Below are 19,675 nucleotides of genomic sequence, written 5' to 3'. Positions count from 1 at the left end.
TCCAAACAGGAAGTCGCCAAGATGCTAGGTGGAACCGATGCCTTTTTTTTAAAGGTCAAACTTTTTCCTTGGCTAAGCGGCTGTTTCCCGAGCGCCCAGTACGTGCCAAGCACATGCACACGACACGCAGTCCTTATGGATCAAGTGGGTGCTCTGCGGGAAGATGCAAAGAGAGAAAAGACCACACGCGCGCGCGCGCGCACACACACACACACACACACACACACACACCTGGCAAATCTTAGAGGAGAAAGGCTTTCCGGGAGCTGTCTTGTTTTCTAGGAAATCAACATGAAAATCGAAGGTCTCGCGCGCACACCGCGGGAGCCCCACCTTCCCCGCACCAAGCGCCCGGCCTGAGCCCCGGGCAGGGCAAGCGGGGGTCCCGGGCGAGGGCGGAAGGCGCGCGCGCGGCGGGGCGGGTGACCAGGTGGACCGGCAGGGCCGGAAGAGGGCTCGGAGTTGGCTGGCGGGCGGCGCCGGAGGCAGGTGCCAGCGGGAGTGGGCGGGGGCGACCCGGCGTCACCCTCCTCCGGGGGCCGGGCGCGCACACCAGCTCGGCCCGCGGAGCCGGGGGCACGGGCGTCCCCGCCGCCCGCAGGAGGAGCCCGAGCGGCCGCATCCTCCGGAGAGACGCCGCTGGCTCCGCAGCCGCCCTCCCCCTCCTCCGGGAGGCGAGCGCCGCCCGTCCCCGCGCCCCGAGCCTCCACCTGCCGCGGACTCCCGGGCTGCCGGGCGCGGGGCAGAGAAGGTGCGAGAAACAGGGGCCCGGGAGACAGCGGCTCTCGGGGACCGCTCCGCGCAGAGAGGGGACGCCCTTCCACGCCGCCAGCCCCCGCGCGTTCGGCGCCCCGGCCCCGAGTTCAAGGGCCACCGCCCTCGGAGGGGGCTCTCCGCGCGGGCAGCGCCCCGTCCCGGGGCTCCGGCGCCTCGCCCCAACACCACCACCCCGCGGCGGGGCCATGCCGGGGCTGCGCCGGGACCGCCTGCGGACCCTGCTGCTGCTGGGCGTGCTGCTGGCCGCCGACCTCTACTTCCACCTCGGGCCCCGGGTACGGCGCCGGCTGCGGCCCCGGGAGCGCCCGCCCGGCTGCCCGTGCGCCCACCGCGCCGCCACCTCGGCCCCTCGGCCGGCCGCGCGCCACGTTCCCCCGGCCGAGCCGGACGGCGGCGGCCCCGGCTCCAAGCTGCGGGCCCTCTTCGCGCACCCGCTGTACAACGAGCCGGAGAAGCCGCCGCTGCTGGGGCCCGAGGACTCGCTCCTGGCCGGCCCCGAGGCGCTGCGCTATTACCGGAGGAAGGTGGCCCGCTGGAACAGGTGAGACCCCGCGCCCCGGCGCCCGGCCCCCGAGCCGATCTCCGCGCGAGGAAGAGCTTCTGGGCAGCAGCGCCAGCAGGAGGTGCTCCCAGCTCCTCTCCCTGCGAGCCCCTGGGGGTCCATCCTGAGCCCCTTCTGTTCCCCGGGCCATCTCCCCCCTCTTTCTCCTGGCACTGATGTGGAAAGCCGCTGCCGGACTTCGGTTTTCCAGAATGAGGTTCCCCAGCAGAGCAACTCGAGAGAGAGCTGCTTCGAACCCGGCACCTACCTCTAGACCTGGGCGCCTTCCACAAAGCGAGGCTACACCCGCCACCCGGCTCTTCCCCTTTGCTTATTCCTCTGCCCGGGGTCAGAGATCACGAGAGGTCAGCCGGGCAGAAAGTCAGTGGTCAGTTTCCTGAAATGGTCGCCACGCTGTGCAATTTACAAAGTGGCTTGTCCCGTGAGAGTTACGACCTGCAGGCGGTTTTATTATAGTGGGGATTTGGGCACGGGGAAGATAAAAATCTACCTGGGAATTTTGTTTAAATCCAAGGCAAAATATAGAGGGAAAAAAATGCCAAACATATGTAGGCTAATATTAAGAAGGATTTTGTGTGTGTGTGAAAGGATAGGGTGGGAGGGTCCTTTGGAGAAGCTGGAATGGTCAGTTCTGAGGTCCCCAGCTGATGACAGAAGGCCTTCACAGGAGTTAGGACTCTGTTTTGAAGTACACACTGGTCTACAGATCACTCAGTCCACTTTCGGACCGCGCCCATCACTTTTCTTAATACAAGAGATTTCCAGATGAGATGTCTTTGCTGGCTTTATAGCCCCTCTGGAGGATGGGTAGACATAAACGTCTATGGAAGGTCAGCGCTAGTCCAGTTTTACTGCTCGTTACTCTGTAGTGCTGAGACTGACCAGGGGTGGAGGGGGCCTTCAGAAAGCAAAAAGAAAAAAAATTGAGAGTTACTGGCTGAAGTCACTGTGGTGCGTTTCAGTTTCAACTGGCTGATGATTTTGTATTAAAAAGAAAGTGGTTCTCGATTCTCTTGCTGATTGGACGCAATAAAAAGACAGTTTGAGATTGCTTCTCAGGCACTGTCATTTTCGATATTACCTTTATTTCATCAATAACGTGCAGATCAGTGAGCTAGAAGTTTTGCCCTTGGAAAATTATCTCCACATCCATTGAGGATTTGAGGAGGGACCGTGGGAGAAGTTGCTTGCTTTTGTCAATGTCGATCAATAGTCACATAACTCACATTTCTGTGGCCTTAACGTTACTTTTGTCCTTACGGAGAGTTGAAGGGAATATTTTGGAAGAAAAGCGAAAGTCTTTCTCACCCATCTGTCCTACAGAGTTTTGAGCTTGATTTCTGTGCCATTATATGTCAGAAAAACACATTTACTGACCAGGAGTGATCTTGGGCATTTAACGGAGGTTTGATGGGGACTGGTGACCTTGCTGTATTCGGCGCTAACAGAGTAGTTTCGTGTGGTTGGTTGAACGTGACAGTTGTGATACCTACTCATCACTACCTTTTATTACTTGAGATCTCAAGTGAGGTTTGTGGGCTATAACAGGAGGGGAGCTGCACTTACAAGTGTTGAAACCGGACCCCAGAGGCAGAGAACCTTCACCCAAACTGCATTGTAAATGTCAAGGCAAGGATTTTAATACGTGTGTATACCAGGGCTAAAAATGGAATGTGGAAGACTCATTAGCCAGGGTGCGTTGGAATTGCACTCAAAGTTCTATTGTGAGAGATAGTCACTCATTACCTTAAGTGAGACAGCGCCCTGACCATGTGAGGACACATAAAAAGTACCTGCTGCGATGTGCAGGGCCAACCAACGCTCCAGATTTCAGTGCAGACAATCAGAACGAACAAAGGAAAGGAAAAAAAAGGAAAAAAACAACAACAGGGAGTGACCTTGCCAATTGTTTCCCTCTTGCACAGACAAGCCCCCCTTGTTTGCAGCCACAACCCAGCCAGTATTGAAAAGCCAGGCCTTTCTAGACATATGTGGATGCCACCCTACCAGTAATCACTTAGCATCATTAACTGCTATCCAGAATAATTGTAGCAGTAAACCAATCTGCCTCACTGGGAGAGGCGCAGGTAATAAACTAGCCAAATCAGCATTTCCTCCCCAGTGGCCCAGAGGAGCCCATTAGTCTGAGTGAATGATTTTTTTTATTTTAAACCACCACACTAATAAGTACTGGTATGAAGTCAGAACGTATCTTTCTATAACTTGAGCTCGTCACCGATAGGAGTTAGGACACGGCCCGCCTTTTCCTCCGCAGCACGTCTCTTTTTGATTTCAGTGGCAGATGGAGCTGATACACTGTTTTGAACGTTTCAGGTTCTCGATCGGTATTTGTTCACGGGGTGTCAACATGTGGTTGACACGCTGGGTAGGGTGTGCTATCCTCGTGCTGTCACGAAGCTTTGTGCAGACCTCCTCAACGAGCTGCTCTTCCCTCCCTTCCTCTCTTTTCCCCCTCGCGATGTAACTAAGTGCGGCAGCAATCCAAGTTAAAGATGCAGTCGGGGAAAATGTCTCTGTCGCGCCATCGGCCGCTGATCAGCGAGCGGTCCAGCACGTTCGGCACCTCTCTTGACTAGAGAAGAGAGCACACAGGGAGCCCGGGAAGTGGGGTCGTCACTATTTCAGACCTTAAACCAACAAGCCAGATGAAGCCTTTTCCTTTCAAAGCGGTGGTGGAGGGCAGCGCTCACCTGGAGCCCAGGTTCATGCTGTTGCTGCCCTTACATCTTAGAGGCTGAGCTCTGGGTTCCTTCCCCGCCCAGCAGCTGCCCGAGCCAGACAGCATCTGTCCTTTGACATGTCAGAGCCGGTCAGCTTGGTTTGGCCGTTTGCCCTCATATCTTTGGTCGGTTCCTCTGTAACCCTCTGGTCTGACAGTCAAGGTCAGACAGGGTCATGCCTGCCTGGTGTAAGAACTCCGGCAGCTACAGCACAGATGCAAGTTTGCCACTCTCTGCTTTTCTTTCTCGACCTCATCCTCAGGGATCAAGAAGGTTATATTTTCCTGCACTTACCGAGTCAGCATTTCTCAAACACGTGTGTGTACCTGTGTCTTTCCCTCCATCGGATGCCCCTGTCTTCCGCCTTCACACCTCCACTGCTTGCCTTCGCTGAAGAAAGCCTGGCCCTGAGTCTCCCTTTGAAAATCACAGCAAAGAGACAGCTTTGCAAGAATGACAGCTGTTTGAGGGAAGTAAATTGGCTCCGGTTTTTCCCGGAGAAGCTATGAGAAGATCCAGAAGCCGAAGCAGTTGTAGGAGAGCGGCAGCAGGTGGCGGGGCCGGCGGCGGGGGGGGGGGGGGGGTGATGCCAGAGAGACGGGCAAGAATTCAGCTGGGCATGAGCGTGGTCTGGTCTAGGAATTGCTGGAGAAAAAGCTTCTTCCCACCGTGGCATCCGGGGAATAGAAAATAAAATCTCTTTGTTCTCATCCCCTCCTTTTTATCTCTTTCCACCTTATCTCATGCTGGCCCGAGATCGTTTGGAGCGCAGAGTTATTGAGAACAGGCAGTTCAGCTCACAGAGCAGATAAAAGCCCGGGGTCTCACTCAGGGGGGCCGGCCATTTGTCATTCACCCAGAGTCAGCAGGACCTGGACCCCTTGTTCGATTCTTCCGCCAGTGATGCCAGGCTGAGAAAGGAAACGAGCCTTCTGGGATTTGAAGAGGGGCCTCAGCCACCACCTGTGTGTGGCTAGCAGAAGGAGTGGGGATCTGGACTTCCATTTCTCTTTTCTCCCAATTAGAGCCTTGCTTGGCCGGTTGGGAAAAGCTGTGATTTTAGTGGTTTCTGAATCCCTGGATTTGTAGCTGGAGGAAACCTCTCCACTCTTCTCAGAGCCAAAAGCTCCAAGCAGATGGTTTCAGAGAGAGCTCGTCCAGAGGCCGTTTCCAGGTTCCTGCTCCCTCATTTCAAAGCTCAGTTCTCATTGCAGTCAGCTCAGCAAAGACCTAAACCAGGGAGGGTACCAGCATTCATCCAAGGAGGACGGCACTTCCGGTCTCCAGCTGCATCAGAAGGAAGCCCGTCGGCCAAGAACTGGAAGATGCTCACCAGCTGTTCCATTGGTCCCAACCGCTGACAGCCCCCTTTTACCCCAACCAAATTCTCGTCCCTCTGGGAACTCCACTTGGTAGTTCTTTGCATGCAAATCCTCCTACCTGAGACATGCTTGGTAGGTGCCAGGTACTTGACGTACACTTGCTAGCTCAGGCCTCACAATTTCCTGAGAAGTAGGTGCAGGATTCCAAGATGCGCTCCCTAGAGGCCAGGCTCTGGGTGTACACACACCTCATTATCCAATCCAGTGCTCATCTAGGTACTGCAGTAAAGGGAATTTACAGATGTAACTGAAGTCCCAGACCGGTTGACCTTGGGATAGGGAGATGACCCAGGTATGCCGGACCTAATCACATGAGCCCTTTAAAAGCAGAGTTTTCTCTGGCTGGTCAAAGAAGAGGAGGTCAGAGACTCCGCATATGACAAGGGTTGGATGTCCCATTGCTGACTCGGAGAAGGAGGGGCCATGTGGCAGGAGAGATGAGTGACCCTCAGGGTCTAAGATGGGCCCCAGTCGACAGCCAGCCAGGAAACAGGGACCTCAGCCCTACGGCCACAAGAAATGAATGCTGCCAACAGCAAGAGTGAGCACGGAAGCAGATCCTTCCCCAGAATCTCCAGGCAAGAACTCTACCTAGCTGATGACTTAACTTCACCCTTGTACAGCCTGTGCAGGGAACTCCGTCGCGCTGAGCTCGATTCTGACCTATCGCTCGGGGAGCTAATCAGTGGGTATTGGTTAAAGCCACAAGGTTGGAAAACTAGTTCAGCACTGTGTTTACTTCATTTTATGGAGGAAACTGGGGATGGGAAGGTGGTCATAACTTGTCTTCTTAAGTCAGGCAGCTAGCAAACCTCAGGCAGCCTTTGCACCCAGAGGGTCTGGCTCTAGAATCCATGCTCTCTGACCAGCAGCTCTCGCCCTCTGCATCCTTGGACGTCCACGGGTGCTCGCTTTTCCGCTCCTGGAAAGGCTTTTCCGACTACTTCCACCCACTCTGGTCCCTCCCTGACTAGACCCATCCTCTCCCTATACCATCAGGTTAATTGTTATGACCGTGCAGCGTCATGGCAGCTGTCATGCGAGCATGAATGACCACTTGCTCCAGGCATGAAAAGCCCCCAGCTTGCACATGGTTGCACGAATACATCTGTTTCATGGTTCCCCGTAGGGGAGAGCCAGAGTAAATATCTGTGGGACAGATAATGGGGGACAGACGACCTCAGGATTTGGGGGCCCTTAGTCAATGGCCTGCGCCCCTATGGGAGAGAAGAAGCCTCGAACAAAAACAATCTTAACCGTAAAATTATCCCACCCATAACCTGGCTCTTCCTCCCTATAAAAGGCAAAGGCAAAGCCAGCCTGCTGAGACATCCTGGAATTTGGATCTGGGGTGCTCTCCCTACCGCAGTCGCGTAAATAAAATCAATTTCCAAAAAAAAAAAAAGCCCTGAAGGAAAGTTGAAAAGGTGCCGTTTGCCAAGAAGAGAGAATTGCCTCAGCTCCCTGAACTTTCTGAGGAGGAGCCGCCAGAAAGTCACTCATTCAAGAAAAGTGGGAACCACAGAGAGACCCTGACTTAGCCGGAGCAGTCCCCACTCGCCCCCTGGGAGGCGCTGACCTGTGTTTTCCTTGGAATTATTCATTAAACTGGAGGGTGACGAGAACCTGTGGATCCTGCTGAAGTCGGCCTTCGCGTGGCTAAAAGCCGAGCGAGGATTCTACACAGCTGCAGCCTTAGTGGAGCAGAAGTCCCTAGGAGTAAGGGCGTCTGCGTACCTGTCGTTATAGGCAGGCACACACACATATGCCTAAGGAAAACCGTAGTGCGGAAAAAGAAAAGGCCTAGTTCTTTTTATGGCCTGCCACTTGGCAGGATGTCCTGTGGTTGAAACGTGAAATCAAGACAGAACTGAGCTTGAGTGCCTTGGAGATGCCAACATCCAATACTGTCGATCCCTGGAGGCTGACCTTGGAAGCCAAGAACTGGAGACCGCCAGCATCATCGGGCTGGAGCGAGAGGCACAGGAAGAACCAGAAAAGGGCCTATTTTTATCAGATTCTCTAGTAACCAACCAGGTAAATTTGGGAAGTCACAGGGGATAGAAAATAGCGCAGGACTATGGTTCCCAAGAAGCCAGGAACCTGTAATAAAATTCAGCAAAATGTGGAGAGTAGAGAGAAACTTGAGGAGTCGTTGGCACAGGGTCAGATGAATTGAGGCGCTGGACCATAAAAGACAAGATGGCCTGGGGGGAGATGGGAATTTAGACAGCGTGGGAGAGGTGGATGGGTTAGAAAAGAGCTCTGCTGGCAGAAGAAGACCAGAGCTGTTCAGCCCTGGGAAGTCAAGTTCAGCTCTCAGAGAACAAACTTGCCTTCAGCTGTCTGTACCTGGGTCAAGCTCTGTAGTTCGTGGGTAAGTACTTTTCGTGATGCTCACCAAAACGGAGCCTGGGGCTCCCCTGGTGGTGCAGTGGTTGAGAGTCCGCCTGCCGTTGCAGGGGATACGGGTTCGTGCCCCGGTCCGGGAAGATCCCACATGCCGCAGAGCGGCTGGGCCCGTGAGCCATGGCCGCTGAGCCTGCGCGTCCGGAGCCTGTGCTCCGCAGCGGGAGAGGCCACAGCAGTGAGAGGCCCGCGTACCGCAAAAAAAAAAAAAAAAAAAAAAAAATGGAGCCTGTATGGAGGGACAGATTGTCTCTTCTGGCCAATGCAGTCATCCCGGTTTCGTCAGTTTCAGTGGGCTTTTCTATTTCTCTGGTTCATTTTCTTCCGTGGCTGATGAGTGACAAATCCTGTAGGGAAAGTGTGTTTATCTGCACTCACAGCCCAGCTCATGATTTTTCACTCTGAGTTAAAGAATTCTGCACAACCAGCGGCTGCTTATTTATGCCTCTTCTGTGCTCCTCTTGGGCGCTCAGAGATGCTGGGGGAAGTCAGACTGACCAGCCACAACTCCATCGTCAAGTCAAGCCCTGATTAACCACCCTTTCGTTGCAGGGGTTTTTTTTGTGTGTGTGTGTGTTTTTTTTAACCGGGGTCATCGGATCCTACTGAGTTCAAGTGATGAGGTCTCTATTTCCCTTAAGTTTTATGCGTACTTTGCTTTCTGTGCATATGTTTATTTTCTTAGGAAACAATACATTGTATTTGCAAAGTGTTGCCTACACTCATCAGAGTACTTTGATGTCAAATGACAGAAACCCAACTCCCACCGACGCAAGCACTTAAAGGAAATGTAGAGAATCAAGTAACCAAAATTCCGTGACGTCAGCTGTCTCTACTCTCCCTACGCTTAGTTCTTCCTCTTGTTGTAATCCCCTCTTGCGGTTTCAAGCCCCCAAAACCCTGGGACCAGAGAGAGAAAAGGGCTTCTAAAATTTCCGAAAAGAAAGACCCTGGGCAAAGCCACTGATTGGCCAGGCCTGGGGATACGACTAGGCTCTAGAGGGTTATGATTGGTCCAGTTCTGAGGAGCATGCCCAGGCTTCAACCAATCACTGACGCTGGGGAGGTGGAGTCATTGGAAAGTCTCCACTGAGCTCTCCATTCAAGCCACGTGGCTCAGTGTGGGAAGAGCAGTTCCCCCAAACCTGGCTGGGTGCCCAGACCTCAAGTGACCCAGAAGAACTTATGTGACCAGAGTGATGCTAGAAAGTTTCTCAACTTGTGCTTGCTGCATTTTTAAAAATAAATTCATTCGTAACAGATTCCTAATGTGCAGAACTTTTACACCAACCGTTAAAATTACCGCAAGAAGATAGGAATCTTTATTTATTTGGGCTTTCTCTTAAATCAGCCGTGCTCTCTTCATGGGAGCCTAAAGAAGGAATTCCTGTGGACCCATTAATGGGCTAGTGTCTCTTTCTCCCAAAACTCAACTGAGAACCAAGATGCCTGAGTGTTAATCCCAAGAGAAACACTTACCTTCTCCAGGCCTATGTTCCTCCTTTTGACATGAAGAGGGTGAGTCTGTGGTTCCCAAAGGCTCTGACAGCTGTTTTCCAAGCTCTGCACATCTTCAACCAGGATTTCTTCTGAGTGAACATATGGGACAAGCATTTTCCCAGTGTGTCTCATGAACTTCCAGGGTTCCTGGAGGTGCTTCACAGGTTCTGCAAATGATTGATTGAATTTGCATTTTGAAAGTATATACTTTAAGGCAATCTTGACGTAATACGAGAAAATGCACACCTGATTGTGTTCTGCACACTGTAGCACCCTGAGCCAGCCACGGGTAATTTATGTGGACAGATGACTTTCCTCCCATCTTTGTTTCATTGAGGAGTGTCCTGACATTGCAAGGAGAGCTGTTAAAAAACTGTCTCCTGTCCCAATGACTTCTGTGTGTTTATCAGGATTTTTTTACACTCTGCTCCCAAAATAACATGCAGAAATTAAGTGGGTACTGAAATAAGACTATTCTGTCCTCCATTCCCCCCCGATTTTGAGTGCTTGAGTCCATAATCCTATTATCCCTCTTGTTCTTACTAGCTTTTAAAAATAATTTTACATATTTGACCATATAAATTCAATTTATACCCAAAAGTTATAAGTTTGACCTATTTTATCCATTGGGGATTCTGTGTAAGATTTCTTTTGAAAAGAAAGTCCCACTTCTAGAAAAAATTTGAAAACCCCTGATTTGGCAGATACAGAAATAGAGTAGATTCCTTTCCTTTTTTCCTAACATCGATGTGCCTGCAACCCAAGCCTCGTGCCCCCCTCGTCTCCCAGCCCCAGCTGTTATCACTCATTCTCTCTGATAACCAGGCCCCCACCATGACTTTGCCAATGCTTCTGGCCACTCGAGCATAAAAGAGCAACTTTTAGGTCCTGTATACTCTCTGCTTTTGTTTCCTAACAAATCACTCCAATACTTAGTGACTTAAAACAAGAACCATTTACTTAACTCGTGATTCTGCAGGTGAGCGATTTGGGCTGGGCTCAGTCAAGCAGTTCTTCTGGTTTCTGCTGGGCTCCCTCAGGCATCCGTGGTCCACCTCTGGGATGTACTTCCTCCTATGGAGTCCCGTGTCTAGGACCTGGGCTGAGATGATGATCACGGCTCCACGTGGCCTCTCATCCCCCAGTCCAGCCAATCGGTCTTGTTCACGTGGTAGCAGCAGGGTACCGAGGGAGAGCAGAAGTGTGCGTAGCCTCTTGAGGTCCTGGCTAAAACCTGATGAAGGTCACTTCTGCGACATTCGATTGGCCCCAGGAGATCCAAGGCCACCTGGGGAGATGCAGCCACCATGGCCATCGAAGTGGAGGTGGTCTGCACACCTTAGTCCTCTTCTAGTGAGCAAAGGCTTGAGGGTAGTCTTTTCTCCTGGTGAGTTGTTGGGTGCCGGACAGGCAGCTCTCAGGGGTAAGACCCCTTCCTGGGCGTCAATGGGAAAAATAATATAACCCTTCACAAATCTAGTGAAGCTGCTGTGGACCGAATTGTGTCCCCACAAATTGTGCTGACTTAGGCGCGTATCCACCTCAGTTCCCCGGGGCAGGGTGCCGAAAGCCATCTCTGAAACTGTCTCCCTCCTCCCGGTACGGTCCTTCCAGCCTCTAGAGGCCTCTCGGCCTCCCTGACTCCCAGACAAGATGGACTCAACCCCTTCCTTGGGGCCACGTGTTTAGCTCTTCAATTATTCTCTTTTCAACCTGTGTATTTATGGATAGACTTTAAGTCCACCTTCTTCTGCAGGCCATCTTTGAGGTCAAAAGCTGAAAACTGGCCCTTTGTCTCTCTTTGCATTCCTCCTGTAGTAACTCTAATCCTCCCCAAGGCCACAGATGCTCTGATTGAGTGGAATGAGTACACAGCATCCTCTCACAAGGATGTTGTGAGACATCCTTGTTTTGTTTGTTTTATAAATTTTTATAAATTTTTAAACACTTTCATATTAACCAACCTTTTGTATTAACCAACATAATATTTAGAACAATTATGAAGGTTTGTTCTTCCTTATCAGGTGTATTAAGAGCCTGTATTTTATAAACAAATTTCCAAAGGCCATTATCTGTCCATTTATCTATAAGGCATCTGTGAAAATAATTGTTAATATTGTTAACACCATGAATAGGCAGAGTCCTTTCTACTTCCTGAAGCTCTTTAAACAGTCTATAATTAGTTCATTACTGAAAAAGATTGGGCTTTACAGCCAGTAAGTGGTTGACCGGTGTACCCCCATGGAAAGATGTCCAGTCAATCCATATTTTATTATAAAGCAGTATCCCCTGGCATTGCCCCAGGCTGGCGAGGCTTCCGTGAGCTCCGTGTGGGACCCCTGATGAAAAAACTCGGCAAGAACCACAAGCGCTGCCTTGTCCTGAGACCCTCAAGAGGCCAGACCTCTCAGAGAACTCTCCACTGAAATGGACAAAAACGCCGTCAGTGCAACTCGAGGCCCTCAAAGCAACACATGGAAAAGTGTGTGCTCCCTGTTTATTATATCAATATGTTATTATAATATAATGGTGAGAAGCTGAGATCTTCTCATGCAATTTGCTATTAAAAAATTAAATATGCCATCCAGGATGGGTTTTCTATGACAAACTTTTCTGCCTCAGTAACCTGGACCCCTCTCCGGGATCCCTTTATGAGCTGCACAGCAACAGCTGGATGCCTGACACATCCCACTTCTAGGAAGCTGGAAGTCAAGTCTTTAAGCCATCGGATCTCTTGGCATTTCCTGAGCAGGGTCTAAAAAGAGAATTCAGTCACTGTATTTGTTTCCTAGGGCTACAGTGACAGATTGCCACTGTTTAAGTCACTGTTGGTGGCTTGAAACAACGTAAATTTATTCTTTCACAATTCTGGAGGCTGCGATCTGAAATCGAGGTGTGGGCAGGGTAGCAGGCCTTCCAGAGTGTCTATGGGAGAATCCATTCTGTGCCTCTTGCAACTTCTTTGGCTGCCAGCATCCCTCGGCTTGTGGCTGCATCACTCCAGCTCCGGCATCCTTGATCACATAACCTCTTCTTGTATCTCTGTCTCTCTCCTCTAAGGACACACGTCGTGGATTTAGGACTCACCTGGTAATCCAAGACAATCTCATCTCAAGAGCCTTACTTACCTCTGCACACGCTCTTTTTCCAAATAAGGTCACTTTCACAGGTTCCGGAGATCAGGTCACAGACATCTTTTGGTGGAGCAGCGTGCAGCCCGCTACAGTCGTGTGTTATGATGACCATAAAGGCCCTGCAGGTGCCATTTTATTTTTATTTTTTTAAAGAGACTTTTGTCGTTTACCTAAAAGATTTACATAAAAAGAGTATTTTATCGTTTACATTACAGATCTTGTTTTCTCTGCTAGAGCTTCTGATAGGCATTCAGGGCAGTGCCTTTAGGATGAAACGCTCGGCGGTGCCTGGAATGTAGGTCGTCAGGCTTGTCATTCGGAACAGAGACATAGACCTAGTAATTAGCTGAACTTGGACTTAGGAACAAAGGTTCTTTACGAAGGTCGCGGAGTCAGACGGGATCAGTGAGTGAACTCAAGCCACGGACCTCTGTCCAGAGAGGGGCCGAAGGGCCGGGAGCAGCTTGGACTCTCCTCGGACAATTCTTTTGGACCTGCTGTGACAGGTGAGCCAACGGGTGATCAGTGCATCAAAGCCATGTGCCGTGGAATGCGACTGCAAAATGTTTGGCTGGAAAAATATTAAAAATAGATGATAAGCCAATGCCCACCTTAGGTATTAGAAAACCATCAATAAAGCAACCATTGGATGCCTAATGTGAGCAGTGTAACCTACCAGGGGCCCCTCTGGGTTAAACTCATTGCAAACTGTACACCCCAGGTAACTGGATGAGGTGGCGTTCTGTTCTGTTATGGGCTGTAAATCCATTGAAAGGTCTGGGGGGTCAGCCCAAAACGATGATCTTGGATTTACAGCAGTTGATCTCCAGACCTTCTTTTTGGCAGGAACCAAGCTAGCGGTCTGTTTAGGCTACTTGTAATTTGTGATATTACAACCACTTTATCTGCATCTATGAAAATGCTTCTTCCTCGCTCTCCGGGCAGGGGACACTGTGCCTAACGCACCCAAAATGGTTTTTTTATTATTAATTTATTTGTTTATTTATTTATGGCTGCATTGGGTCTTCTTTGCTGCACACAGGCTTTCTCTAGTTGTGGCGAGCGGGGGCTACTCTTTCGTTGTGGTGCGCAGGCTTCTCATTGTGGTGGCTTCTCTTGTTGCGGAGCACGGGCTCTAGGTGTGCAGGCTTCAGTAGTTGTGGCTCGCGGGCTCAGTAGTTGTGGCTCGCGGGCTCTAGAGTGCAGGCTCGGTAGTTGTGGTGCACGGGCTTAGTTGCTCCGCGGCATGTGGGATCTTCCTGGACCAGGGCTTGAACCCGTGTCCCCTGCGTTGGCAGGCGGATTCTTAACCACTGTGCCACCAGGGAAGCCCCCCAAAATGTTATTTACTCATTAAGGTATAAGTAAACAACCAGGTGGGCCAGAACATTGGGGCCCACTGGAGATGATCTGCTGACTCTTTTCCTTCAGGTCAACTTGCAAAACTGCCCACTCTGAGAGATCTTTCCCGCCCCTCCAACATAAGGGATCCCAGGACCCTCTTCTACCAACTCCTGCTTTGTTTTCATCAGGGCTCTTAACACATGCCCTCCTGTCTATTGATATGCTTCGTGTATATCCTCATCAGCTTTTCAAGGAGGGATTGAATCGAATGGATACAGCCATGTCCTGATCCCCAGAACATGTCACCGTTACCTCTTGGAAAAAAATTCTTTGCAGATGCAGTTAAGGATCTTGACGTGAGGAGATCTTGCTGGATTGTGTGGGTGGACCCTAAATCCTATGACCCGTGTCTTTGTAAGAGAAAAGCAGAGCGAGATTAGACACAGACAGAAAAGGAGGAGACTTTGTGACCAAGAAGGCAGAGGCTGGAGTGATGTGGCCGCAAGCCAAGGAACGCCAGTAGCCACCGGAACGGGAAGAAGCAGAGAATGGATTCTCCCCTGCAGCCCCTAGAAGGAGCAGGGCCTGGCCCACGCCACGATTTCAGACTCTTGGGCCCCAGAGCTCTGAGAATGAATTTCTGTGAAGCTCCCGAGTTTGAGGTCATTTGTTAGGGCCGCCACAGGAAATGAACAGAAGGCGGGATGCTGTTAGCTTCTTGGGCAGTGTAACCCCGGGGTCTAAAACACTGCCTGTGTATAGCAGGTACTTACTGAGTGTTTGGTAAACGAATGAATAAGGGAGCATCTCGGAGGCTTTGCAGTTGGGCAGCTCTGGGCTTCAATCCTGACTCTGCCTCTGAAGCACTGGGAGGCCTGAGGCTCATTTCCTCCCGCCTCTGTTTCCTGCCCTGTAAAGTGGGCCGCATACCTACCTCTGGCGGTGTCGGGAGGGCAGATTGAGGTCACGTGTGTAACACACGGGGCAGGGCGCCTGCTTCCTGCGGCCCTGAGTCGCCAGTAGGTAAGGGAACACTAGTTAGTTATTGTGGTACGCTCCGTATGGGTTATCTGATAGCCACCAACAGCCAGCCGCGTTCATCGATGTTTGATGCCCAGTGGGTGGAGGAGAGGAGGAAGAAACAGCCTTTGTGGTTCCCAGACGCCAGGGAAAAGCACCCGTGCTTCCAGCCCAGCCCCTGGCCTGCCTGGCCTCAGCCTCAGCTGCTGCTGCCAGAGAGAATGTGCGCGTGTTCATCTCTCCGCAGTCACTTTGACATCAGATACCCAGAGCTTGTGGGCGGGGGAAGACACGGACCTGGGGCAGCCTGCAATTAGTCTCCCGACGTCAGAAATTCTATCCCCACGTACGTGCGTGCGCGCACACACACACACACGTACACACACATCTTCACACGCCTCCACACACACAATACATACACACACATCCACATGTCCACACACACACGTACACACATACGCCTCCATATACACACATACACGTGTACACACGTATCCACATGCATCCACACACACTCGTATATACACACACACCTCCACATACACGTGTACATATGTATCCACATACATCCACACGTACACACACCGTCTCCTTTAGCCTCAGAGCTGCCCCATAGGAGAGGCGCTGTAGTCCATCCTCAGATGGGAGGCTCAGACCAGCTGGGTCCCACCGGAACCCGGACTTCCAAGGCAGAGGTGCCGCCTCCACGCCGACTGTGCCTCGCGTCTTAGGTCGGATCCTGGTGCACTTTCAGCGCGGGAAGAGTAGTGGGCGGCGATCAGAGCCCCAGCCCTGCGAGGCCCACAGGTGGGAAGGGCAGAGCTGCTTCCGGTCCTGGACTCTGCAGGTGGGGACTGCCGTGGTCCTTCCGGAGACGAGGTTGTCACGAAGCTCAAAAGCTCTACAAAGAGCCCAACTTGTCCGTCCTTATACACCGTAGAGCTGCTGTTCATCTTTAGACTAAAGTTTTGTTTTTTACCGTCAGGGTAAAAAGCTTTATTGGAAGAATCTCTCACCCATGTCCTGATTCCAGGCTTGGGTTTAATCACAGGTCTGCCGCTTCTTAGCAGGGTGACCTTGGACCGTTCACTTGGACCGCCTTCATCTGGGCCCCGAGGTAGTAACAATAATACTGACCTTCTACGGAGCTCCTGGGAGGCCTCAAAGAGTTAAAACTGCAGAGTGCTTCGGACAGTGCTTGCTGCAGTGTAAGTGTCAGGGGAGGGTGAGCTGTGTTCCTTGTTATTATTCAGACCTGTGGACCCCCCTGGGCCACTGGCTCTCCTTCCGCCTGATGTTTGTTCACAGGGACAGAGATCCCCGTGGCTCCCACACGTGGGATGCTCTCTGACGTGCCCCTCCCCATTCCGTCCGCTCCAGCTCGGAAGCCCCGATCTCTGGGCAGGGCTTATGCCACCGCCAGGCCAGAGCTGTGGTTCTGGGACAGCAGCATGGGGCCAGGGACCCAGCGAAGCCCGGAGTGAAAACAAGTGGCCCATTGCGACACAGCTCCAAGAGGAGAAAGCGATTGTATTTCAGCCAGAAAGCAAGGGGTTTGTGCCGGGAAATCAGCCCGTTTGGCAAAATCTCACTGAAACCTCCGTACAGTTATTACTTTCTCAGATAAGCAGGTTCCGAGTTTCCGCCACCACCCTGATGTTTCAGGAGTTTCCCCCAGTGTTCTCGATGCACCTTGACAAAGCGTCTCCGTCTCTGCAGCCTCCGTGGAAGGGCAGAAAAGGCTTAGGTCAGAACCCTGGCTGTTCACTTTCTCCTTTTCCATGGACCGTGTTGCTGCTTCCACTGTGCAGACCTTCCTTTCCTCCTCTGTGGATTGGAGGAGTGATGTAGTCACAGGGCTTCGACAGCACAGGGAGAGAACCCCCAAAATACATTTGCAGGAATCTCTTCGCAAATGCAGAGATCGATAGTATTAACTACAACGATGCCTCCTGCGTTAAAGAAGCAGCACAAGGCTATGGGAGAGGCGTCGGGATCCAGGGGCGTCCCAGCCCCCTCACAGCTGGGGGGACCCTGTGCCGAGTTCCAGCCCATGCGATGTGAGCTGAAATGATCTACTTCCTGGCCAGAGCCTTTAAAAGCCGGGACCCAACCCCTCCAGTTCCTCTCGTTTGTAGCCCCGCTGGCTGGGAGACCACAAGCGGGGGTCTTGGTGTGTCCATCCAGCTGACCCCTGAGTCCCTCTGTGGAGCAGAATCCCCACTGACTGACCTTCGTTAGAAAAGCAGCACAACTAAGAGAGAAACCTTTGCTGTGTGAAACCACTGAGCTGTCAGGACCATGTTGTTTCTCCCCAGAACCTGATTTTACTCTCCAAATGCAAGTGTCGAAGACATGTACCGAGGATTCCTATTTCTAAAATCACATCCAGTGGGACTCTAAGCCCGTTTCCCGTGAGGTTGGTTGGAAATTCAATCTCAGTCGTCAACTGGGGTTCCTTTCCCTAGACCCCCTAGTGTCGGGGGAATGTCCTTAGGGTCTTAGGGAGCAGAAGGTGTGAGGTCCTCATTCTGTCACCTGGTCTCGTGCATGAGGGTGGCAGTGCTGCTTTTGTGGCGAGCTCGGGCACGGGACTATTTGCTGCTGCCTGAAATGCGCCTTCCCGCGTGCACCGCACAGCCGCTTCCCACCACCTAGGGTCACCTCCAGGACTCACCACCCCAAGCCAACTTTCCTTTCCTGATCTCAGCGAATCTGCCTCTTTCCTTCTGCCTGCACTTCCCTCCTCTCTCCCCTGTCTAGCCTCTCCCTTTGCTGAGTTTAGGCTTTCCGAAAATAAAACCATTTCAGAAGCCAGAGAAGGAGTGGGGAAGCCTGTCTAAATGTCTGCCTGGTCCTGGATCATAAACACCCCCTAAGACAGAGAAACACAAAGTCCGGCCCCTTCTTAGAATAGAGGTGGGTAAAATTCCACAAGAACAAAAACCACATTAATATCTCAATAAATTATCCTACCCCACGGATGACTTCTCATAGGCTCGGGAGGAAAAGAGGCCAATGGTCCTCTCCGCGTGTAAATCAGATGGAAAGATAACACCATGCAAATTAGCGCCAGCGCATGGGCCAAGGACTTGAAAGAATTTAACCTGTGGGGAAGCCACCAGGAAGTTTGCCTACAAACCATGAGAATACGTGCCCCCAGCCCCTGCAGTCAGATCCTTCTCTCCTTCGGATGCCCACGCCTGGCGACAGGCGGTAAGGCAAAGGTCGGACACTTTTGAAAAGACGTATGTTCCGGTCAGCGTGTGTTTATCGAAGGACCCAGCGTGTGGATTTAGTCTCCTCTGTTCTCAGCCCACGCTGAGCGCTGCCTTTAGACCTCAGCTCTGCTTTTCGCACTCGGGAAAATGGTGGAGGAGAGGGAGGGTACACAGCCATCCAATTCCAGCGTCGGTGTCATTTGCTAACTGTGTGTGTGTGTGTGTGAAACATACACTCGTCTATTTTAGGTTGCACAGTTGGAAGAGGAAAGAACCAGAATTTAGTAGTGCCTCCTTTGCAAGTAACACGTGTGTTGGTATTTTATCCATATGCTTGTTAGGTCAGTAGAAGCCTGACAGCTAAATGATGGCTGACCCACATTTGTTTTTGTTTTTTTTTATACAATTAAATAATACTTAAAGTTTTTGCTGTGCAGAGGATCTCGGAGGAGTGTAGGAGACCCCGAGGAAGGCTTTTATGCTGTCTGTGGAAAATATTAAATTGCGCAGAGACCAGAATCAATCATAGCAATTTTCAGGTCATTATCAGAGGATTAAGTGCCTTCTGTGCTCATGATTCTGTAACTCCAGCCAGGGGTTTCTCAACCTCAGCACTACTGCCATTTGGGGCAGACGATTTTCTGCCGTGCTAGGCTCAACAGAAAATTAAATAAAAGAGGAGAATGCATTAGAAGATGTTTAGCAGCGTCCGTTAGCACCCCTCTCCACCAACTGCGACGCAAAAATGTCTCCAAATATTGCCATCTGTGAGGGGTGAGGTTGCCCCTAGTTGACAACCTCTGGTCTACACCATGGAGGCCGTATCCCATGGAACAATGTAGTTCACAGCTGTGGGACCTTGGCTTTGTGAATGGTCACGTCGTGATGAGGTTGAGCGTTCAGTGTTAATATTTAATGTTTCTCAAAATGTGTTGTGCGCCACATAGAATCCAGTGCGTGTCGTCATGGGCTCTGTAAAGGGAAGGTTTAGGAACTGCCCTCTGCACAGGAAGCCTGACTGCAGGACTTCTCAGAGCCTTTACTGCCTTTATGTAACTCCCAGAGAGGCTGCAGTTTGCGACTCTTACGGAGCAAGTGATGTGTGTTAGTTGTGCAGGTGCTTTGCTTTGTGCCCAGGACCGGAATCTGGGAAACGTGGCCCAGCTAGAAGTTCTCTGCTAGGTCCCTACCTCGACTCTGGGGACCCCTTAGACCAGGATCTAAGAAGACCTGCCATCTTCTCCAGGATGTCCAGTCTGCCCTCATCTTCGGCGATAGGTCTGGAAGTTGTTGCGAGGGTGGAGATGCAAGTCTGTCACTGAGACCATAGTCCCAGCTCCGGGAGTGTCCTCGCTCTGTTAGCTCATCCAAAATCAGCAAGGTCTGTTGACGGTTGCCAAGACATGGAAACAACCTAAGTGTCCATCAACACATGCATATGTGTATACGTATACACAGTGGAATATTACTCAGCCGTTAAAAAGAACGAAATTTTGCCATTTGCAGCAACACGGATGGACTTGGAGGGTATTATGCTTAGTGAAATAAGTCAGACAGATAAAGATAAATACTGTGTGTCATTTAT

The 19,675-nt window shown here is 51.3% G+C and overlaps 1 protein-coding gene across 5 annotated transcripts in view; it reads left to right on the top strand.

Annotated features, from left to right (window-relative positions):
• Positions 1-962: 962 nt before the first annotated feature.
• The window catches only part of FAM20A (FAM20A golgi associated secretory pathway pseudokinase), a gene marked incomplete at its 5' end in the record, with an annotated part of 51,890 nt that continues 33,177 nt past the window's right edge, over positions 963-19,675 (top strand). For all 5 annotated transcript variants that reach the window (XR_014298283.1, XM_082678382.1, XM_082678383.1 and 2 more), the window contains one exon: positions 963-1,318. Coding sequence is in view for 4 of the 5 variants with exons in the window: in XM_082678382.1 (XP_082534508.1) it covers positions 963-1,318 (356 nt within the window). The remainder of the gene's footprint in view (positions 1,319-19,675) is intronic.

This window comes from Grampus griseus, assembly GCF_964374135.1.
Source record: "Grampus griseus genome assembly, chromosome: 20".
Taxonomy (NCBI): domain Eukaryota; kingdom Metazoa; phylum Chordata; class Mammalia; order Artiodactyla; family Delphinidae; genus Grampus; species Grampus griseus.
Note: the sequence above shows the minus strand (reverse complement) of the source record. Positions and strands in the feature narration are given on the sequence as shown.